The sequence below is a fragment of the Pygoscelis adeliae genome, unplaced genomic scaffold, assembly GCF_000699105.1.
Source record: "Pygoscelis adeliae isolate BGI_AS28 unplaced genomic scaffold, ASM69910v1 Scaffold244, whole genome shotgun sequence".
Classification (NCBI taxonomy): domain Eukaryota; kingdom Metazoa; phylum Chordata; class Aves; order Sphenisciformes; family Spheniscidae; genus Pygoscelis; species Pygoscelis adeliae.
Genome location: NW_008824648.1, coordinates 1,340,662 through 1,348,398, shown reverse-complemented (window position 1 = coordinate 1,348,398; position 7,737 = coordinate 1,340,662). Strand labels below are relative to the sequence as shown.

The following is a 7,737-nucleotide window of genomic DNA, read 5'->3' as shown; positions in this document are numbered from 1 at the left end:
GCTGAACTTAGCGTGGCTAGCAGCTCACCACTCTCTTCTGAGCCTGTGTTTGTTCATTCATTTTGCTTTTTGTTTCAGGCTAGAGAGTGCTCTTAGAAAGGTAATGCCCAAGAAACCAAAGTAAAGGTTCCATTATTGCCTTCAGCAGTGTAAAATCAAGCTTAGCACCATGGTTTTGTATGGTATGTGCAGAAAGACTGACCTACAGCAGACCGTATACTTCAGACAACTCAAAACCACCTGGTTGCTAAACTGAGACATTTCACAGGCAGAGTTTTGAGCCTCTCCCATTCACAGGAAAAAGGAAGTTTTGGATCTTGAGTCTTTGAGAAGAGCTGCTCTTTTTTTTTCTTCTTCTTCTTCATTTAGGGTGTGTACACTGTAACAGTGACATTCTAGGGTCGAGCAAAACCTCCCGCCAGGTTGCACCCCTTCCAAGCACACCTCTGATTTTCCATTAATGGGGTGAGCAGCAAGACGTGTCCAACAGACTGGAGAAAGCTATCTGACTTCCTTTGGAAACTTAGTGTATTTTGGGAAAGACACTTGCTCTGACAAAGAGCACTCAAAGAAGAGAAGGCTCGAGAAACGAGTTCTCCTACCACAAAATTCACCTGACAGCCAAAAGATCCAGGCATCACTGATGTCACTGATAACGCTCATGATGAATTTGCACGCAGCTCTGTGTAGCTGCAGCTGCAGATACACAAAAGCAGACAAATGCTTATTGTATTGTATGTACAAAAGCAGACAAATGCTCATCGCAGCACAGGTGAAAATTGTTTCTAAAACAAATGGCTCTTTGCCTGTGGTTGTAGTCACCAAATGGGTGGTGGAGCTGTGCTCATATGCAGCCCTGAGCAACTCAAAGGTAAAGTGTGTATTTATGTGTGGGTTGCTTTTTTTTTTTTAAAACAAAAAAGAAGTACTCCTACGGTGAGCCTGCCCTTCTGTCTATGTCTGGAGGCAGGTTGTGGGTGGTAATAAGAGAATAATATTTGTGAAAAGGGATTGCAAACATGTAATCTCTTGTTCTGCTCCTACTGTCCGTTTCTTCAAATTTCAAGCTGCTTTTCTGCAGCTCTGCTGCCAGCATATAATACATTAATGTAGCTTTTTTGTTTGCAAAACAGTCTGTTACTCTGCTAAAAATGATGCCAAGGAATGAAGCTATGTATTTGTTCTTTGAAAAGTGCCAGGATCAGGGAAGTCAGATCTGCTACCAGCACACGTGAAATGCGTTGTCAGAAAGGATCATGTGTAGATGCTTGTGAAGACGAAGAGAGCATGTGTGCAGTCATCTGCATTTTATTCGGTAGGTTCAGTTGCACTCTTGCTTGCTCCACGTGCTCCCGGTACTCAGCCGTGGGGACTAGTTACACAAAGCCACAATAGGCTCGAATTCATGTTCTAGGAAGTCGATGGAATCCGTTGACTCATTTAGGTTTGCTTTTTGCTTCCCTGCCAACAAGAGTTTTCCAGCTCTGTCATCTTACTAATAATTCTTTTGGCCCTGGGAAAAGCCTGATGCTCTGCGTGCAGCTATATAAGGGCATGCAGACTGCCTGGCCCTCCACGGCAGCTTACAACTCTCCATGGCTGGGGTGGCGCTCCCCAGCCCTCCTGGGTGCATGCCAGAAGCTTTAACTAATGATTGGCACGTTCAAAGTCATTTTGGCAAGTCAAGCCTGGCATTTGTCACGTTTTTACAGCCCCTCTGGCGAGGCAGAAGTAGTTAACTCTGTAGCTGGCTGGTCTGAGCAGTCAGGTGCGTTTTATCCTTCGTAACTCTGCAGTGAAACTGCTTGTGATGCACCTCTGTTGCTTCTTCTGTGTAGCCGGAGTTGCCCTTTTGGTTTTAGCGGTTGTGTGAAGAGACACCTGAAATGCAAGGAGCAGAGGGCCACGTGTGAAGAAGTGACTTTGGGGCCTCTTGTCTCGAGGAAGTTGTGACTAGCGTTGCTGTTTGAATTGGCAATAGGCTGCATGCAGCCCAAGTATAGTTTTGCTTGCCAACGTGAGTATGTCCATTAATGGATGGCTGCTAAGAGTGACTGCTCATGTTTAAATCCAAGGGCATGTACTTTGCAGCTGTTGTAGCTAGAAGGCTGATTAAAAGGTGCCTTCCAGTAGCCTGAAAGCTCTTGTAGTTAGTCTCTAAACATTATTAAAATGCCTGTCTAAAACTCTGGGGAGGGTTGAAAGAGGAATTCTTTAGGTCTTTCCTCATTTTTCAGCTAGCAAACTCTGCATTGCGCAAGGAACTTCTCTATCTTTACAGGTTTAGTTGCTACTTTGGTATCTTAGTTGTGTCCATCCCAGTGTTTGAAATGGGAATGTAAATGTGCCTCTCTCCTTTACACAACTTATTTATGCAGTTCCTGGCACACAGAATTAGACCCTCATTTTCCAGCTCTGAATTTTCCCTTGAAGCTATGGCCCAGCTCTGCATGCAAAGCATTGATAGCAAAATCTAGGCTCTTGTAATGTTTATATTACACCATGTTCAAGCCAAGCTTCTTGAAAAATGTTGTATTTCATAAATACCTCACCAGATTCCTGCCTTGACTTGCATGCAGTTTCCTTCCTCCCCTTCCTACCAGTACCTCCCCATCCAAACTAGCATCAGCGAAATTACTTTCTAATCTTGGGTCTTGGTTTCTGCCTGGATGAAACGGCAAATGCATGGCTCATTCCCTGGCCCTGTCTTGGTTGCTCTCTCTCCTGTAGTAGGGAAACAGCTTGGAAATGTAAACTGCAAATGTGAGAAGTTTGTATATCCACGTGCCTCCAATTAATTTGCCTGGCACTTGTTCCCAGGCTTGTTTGAGTGTCATGGTTTTGTCTTCTCTTTCTGCACTGTTTGAGTGTTGCTCTCTGCTGGAGTCTCATTTGGAAGGATATGCATTAGAAACCATATTCTAAAATAAATATCCATTTAAGCAGGAGTCTGTGAGATCCTATGGGGATGCCAAAGCCTGCTGGCTTTCACTGAAGACAGGGTGCAATTCCCCAGCAGACTGTTGGACACCTAGCCCCGCCACCGAGGCAGGTCTGGCAGCCCTGCTAGCGTGGCCGCACTCTGTGGCAGGGGTACAACCTTGCTGAGGGGATCGTGGAAGTGATTTTGTGGCTGGCGGTCCTCTCCTCTCCCCCAAATTTGGAAAAAACCCTCCAGAAAGCCACTACAGTCCTACCTGTAGCAGCCTGCTGTGAACTGAAGGCACCGTTGGGTTTGAGCTATCTACTCTGATGCGTGTTCCCTGCGTCATATAAATAAGATATGAAAACCTATAGATAAGATACAAACACGATGAGTCTAACCAATCCGCCCTACTGTCTGTGCCTTGTGCCCACACTGCCCAGCCTTTCAGAAAATAAGTCCTGGGTCAGTAGTGGGGCATAAGGTGAACTTCTAGGTGCTGTTTTTCTTTCTCCTGCCACACTTCAGTAAAAGTGCAGGCAGTGACACCAGGAGCAGAGCCAGGAAACCCTTGCTGAGAGCTGGGACCCTAGCAGTCCTACCGATGACCCGCAGACCGTGGGCTCCACAGGTGGTGTGGTGGGATGGGGCACGCTCCTTGAGAGCCCTGCTAGGCAAAGCCAGGGAGAGCAAAGCCGCCTCCTCTTTGCGGCTTTGCTGGGGCCATAAATGGGCTGTTGAGAGTGGCTGAAGGGCTCAGCTGCAGCTGTTGTGAAGACAAAGGGAAGCTTTATCCTCCCAGCCTTAGAGGGACAACCACGCGGGCTATTTAACCTTTCTGTTTGGATAACTTTTAAACTGGATTGAAAGTAAAGCCTGGAGTGACCTTGCTGCTTCCATTTATATCCAGTGACAGATCAGAATGGCAGCAGGCTGGAAAACAAACTTGTGCTTTTTGCCTTGCTAATAAATAAGGGAGAAAAATCTGGTCAAAAAAACCCCATTGGCTGCAGCAGTTGGCCATAGCTGCCTCCCTCTATGCTGAAAACCAACGTGCTGTGTCACCTCAAATGCATTGAGTGAGGGGCAGCGGGACAAAAGCGAGTGCCCGGGGCGGGTGGAGGTTTCTGTTCTGTGTTCGTATATTGGCCTGCTCTAAGCTTAAATTTGCAGTCTGAATAAGGCCTTTTGGGGCTTCTGAAATCTGATGATATTAAGCTGCTGCAAATGAAAATTTTACCTCAAAAGTACTTAGATCACTGCTAGTGAGAACTGGCACGGGGATGCCTCATGCTAGAAATCAGCTGCTGAACTGTTCTTTCACCTCCAGCCGATGTCCACTTGCTTACAGCCTGGCTGGCAGGGTATTTGATTTCCATATACTTTGCTGTGTCCCCTGTTTTTCCAGAGGAGGTGAAACTTGGTCGCGCGTGATCTCCAAACACTTTCAAGGAATAAGGTTTTGCATTGGTTAATGGGTTGCTCCCCTCTGCAAACACAGTCTTCAAGTGCAAAATACAACCATCCTAGGGATGGCTGTGACTTTGTCAGGCTTGATAGCCGTAATCTGGGTAAAATCGCTCGTTCTTCAGGCACCTTAAAGCACGGGTTGCCAGAAGCAAGGACGGAATGGTTGTTTTATACTCACCTTGGGTATGTTGTGCATCCAGTAACAGCAGCTGTTGAGACAAGATAATGATCAGATTGGCATAGATCTGATCCCAAGCAGCTGTTAGATTCATATCTGTTAGTCCGCGTGTGCCCCAGCTCGCCAAACACCAGGATTTGGGTGACGTAGGTTGTCGGGTATCAGCACTGCAGCTGAGCCCGCAGGGTGCAATAGCCTGGAGTCAAAGGTTTGCTGTACCTGAATGCTTGTAACGGATGATATCTGGTGTGACCTGCGTCTTTGTACTTTCCTGTGAAAGGAGGTACAGCACAGCAGGCTTCAGGTTTCTTCCGTGTAAAGTCCAGAGTGCAATAGATGCAATGGCAGGTCAATACCTGCCAATAGATGCAATGGCAGGTCATTACCCTCTTCCCTGAGTGAGAATGCTGCCTCCTGTCTCCTCCCACTGAGCCACCCTCTGGATGTAAGTCTTAAAATACTATTTGTGCAGCAAATGTCTGGGATATACATGTGCATCACAGTTAAGTTTGGGCTGTTTAAAAAATGTCCTGATATTGGAGGGCTTTCAGAGGAATGGTCTAGACCAGACTGAATTTATCGTGGGTAGCTCTACACCCTGTTTCTCCATTCTTGTCAGTTTTATAAGCCTTTTCGGTTTAAAGTCTCTTTCCAGTTATCCAGTTAATTCTCAGTGGAAGCATTCCTGTTTTGCTAACTAAGTACTTAAATTGTAGGTGGCCATGGGACCCACAAATATCTGGGAAGTACATCTATCTGCAGTTGCAGATTCTACAAAGGGCTCCTGTCAAAACAGGACATGGTTTTCAAAGCTCATCCTAAGAGTTTATCAGCCATCTGGTTGCCGCATTATGCAATGTTTAGCATTGAACAACGGTTTTCATTCAGCAGTACTGCAGTCGCTCGTTCCCTACTGTTAAAAAGTTTGGGAAAAGTGGCATTGTTTAGTCCATCTGAGATGCTAACTACTGTCTGTACTTCTGAGAAATGGAGGCAGCATGTTTCCCATAAAGTATCTCAAGCAAACCTGAGCACTCCACTTCTTTCTCACCACTTGTTTGTCTGTTGTTCTTTGGGACACATAGCAAAACTCCAGAATGGTGATGGTAAAAGTGGTTGGTTTTGTCACAGATCTTGACTTGTGTTTCAGGCTGCTGTGAGTAATTGGGTCAGACCACAGACCAGCAAAGGTTATGCAGACTTTCTCTTGGACACATTATGTCATCTCAGTTCTTAGTCCCACTGCGGACTTGGACCCATTTTTTTCTCATAATTCCCAAAAGCCTCTGTTTGTTCAGCATGGATACCACTGTATATAAATAAGAAGAAAATTCTGGAGACCCAAAACAAAAAATATTTCTAGCTTATCCAAGGCAGCACAAGTTCAAGAACAAGATGTTCTCTGTATAGTCAATACAGACAAGAATCGTTCCTCTTCCTGGCTACCCATAAAAGCTGACACACACAGTAATCTGAATTGTCCCACTTACTAAAGGATCTGCATCTGAGGGATATCTCCAGCTTCTGCTGTTTGGGTGACCCCCAACTCTACTGCCTGGGTTGGAGCCCACGCTTGTTGTGTCGCCAGTGGAGTCCCAAAGGATAAGCCAGGACAGTCACTCCTGAGATACTGTCTTTCTCCAAGGACCTCATCCAACATAACTAAGTCATCCAAGTCATGTGCCTAAAATGAGGCTGTCTAGATTCCTTCTGATGTGGATAGTGCTATATACAAAAGACTGGGGAAATGTTTTCAGCTAATGAACTTCGAGTCTTTTAATAACAGTAATGATGCTCAGTGATGAAAGTAGATTAACTATTAAAAATCTGTGTGTTGCAGAACAGAGTCAAAAGTCTGGTCACCACTTGTAAATGAGGAGGGAAAGACGCACCCTTATAAGATGAATCTGGCCTCTCAGCCACAGGTAAGTAACGGAGTATCTGCATGCTCTTGTTCCTGCTTACTCCTGTCTGACTTCGGAGCAGTTTCTGGCCTGACCTCCAAGGAGCTGAGCGTGTGTCACACCGTTGGTCGCACGGGGGATAGCGTGTGCCCCATACCTCCTAGAAATCACACGACCCTCAGAAACCTTCAGAGACAGACTCCCTCCCTCGTGGTCAGAAGCCTGCTGCTGTGGAGAGCTAGTCGGATACCTTGCCAAGGGTAAGCTGCTTGAATCAGAGGCGTTGTCTCCTGCCATCTGCATGCTCGCACCTACCATAGGGCACAGAAGGCACTGTAGAGGTGTGGCTCAATAAATCATTGATACCGTTGCTGAGCCGGTTGATTTTCATAGATAAGAGGGTAGGAAAATTATTCGTTCTTAGTGTTTTCTGTTGGGGGTTTTTTGTTGTTCTGTTTTTTCCTCTTACTAGCAGGTTCTTACTAGCAGTCTAGCCGTGAAGAAAGCGGAAGAGAATACACCAGCCTTTTAGATTTTTATCTGTGGGGCAGATCTTGTAGCCTCTGTCTAGGAGGTTGGTTTTATTGTTGCCTTTTGGCAGCCTTGCTTCACTGGTCTGCTGCCTCTGTCAAGGAAATGTAGCAGTAACAGTGACCTGTGCAAGGACATTGCCTTGGCTAGGTTTAGAGCATTACACTGCACAAATCTGCAATAACTGCACTAAAATCAGTGGCATTTCTCTGGATTTTCACTGGCGCAGTGACATGGATTCTGGCCCTAGCACACATCCCGTGTGAGTCTTTCTAGCAAAATACGTAGAGATAAAACTAGTTTGACTCTGCAATTAATTAAGTGCTAATATGTCTGTTTGGGTTGGAAGGGACCTGAACCTAAAGTAGTACATGTGCAGCAACACCCTGCCCAGACCTCGGCCTGGGATCTGTCCATGCTCCCTCTCATGCCAAGCTGCTGTGTGTTCCTTGGCTCGAGAATGCGATGCGGCATTCTCCGGGTATGTCATAACTCAGCCAAGGCACAGCATGAGACTGAGCCATTTGGACTTGCGTTGGGCTGGGGCCATGCAGTGGCACCTGCCTGTGACACAGTTGAGCTGAGATCTGGTCTATGACTTCTGCTGCCCAAACTCTGGAGATGTGCTGCTGCAAACCTTGCGATTTAGGGGCTATCTCTTGCCAAGGGAGTGGGGCAGAGTCTGCACTGAGGCTTTGCTGCAAGGCTGCAGAGGGCTATTGTTTAATTCA

At 46.2% G+C, this 7,737-nt stretch overlaps 1 protein-coding gene across 1 annotated transcript in view; it reads left to right on the top strand.

Moving 5' to 3' along the window:
- PDLIM1 (PDZ and LIM domain 1) overlaps positions 1 to 7,737 on the top strand; it is a 34,105-nt gene that overhangs the window by 3,957 nt on the left and 22,411 nt on the right. The window contains exon 2 of the mRNA XM_009322410.1: positions 6,412 to 6,496. Within this exon, the coding sequence (XP_009320685.1) occupies positions 6,412 to 6,496 (85 nt within the window). The remainder of the gene's footprint in view (positions 1 to 6,411; positions 6,497 to 7,737) is intronic.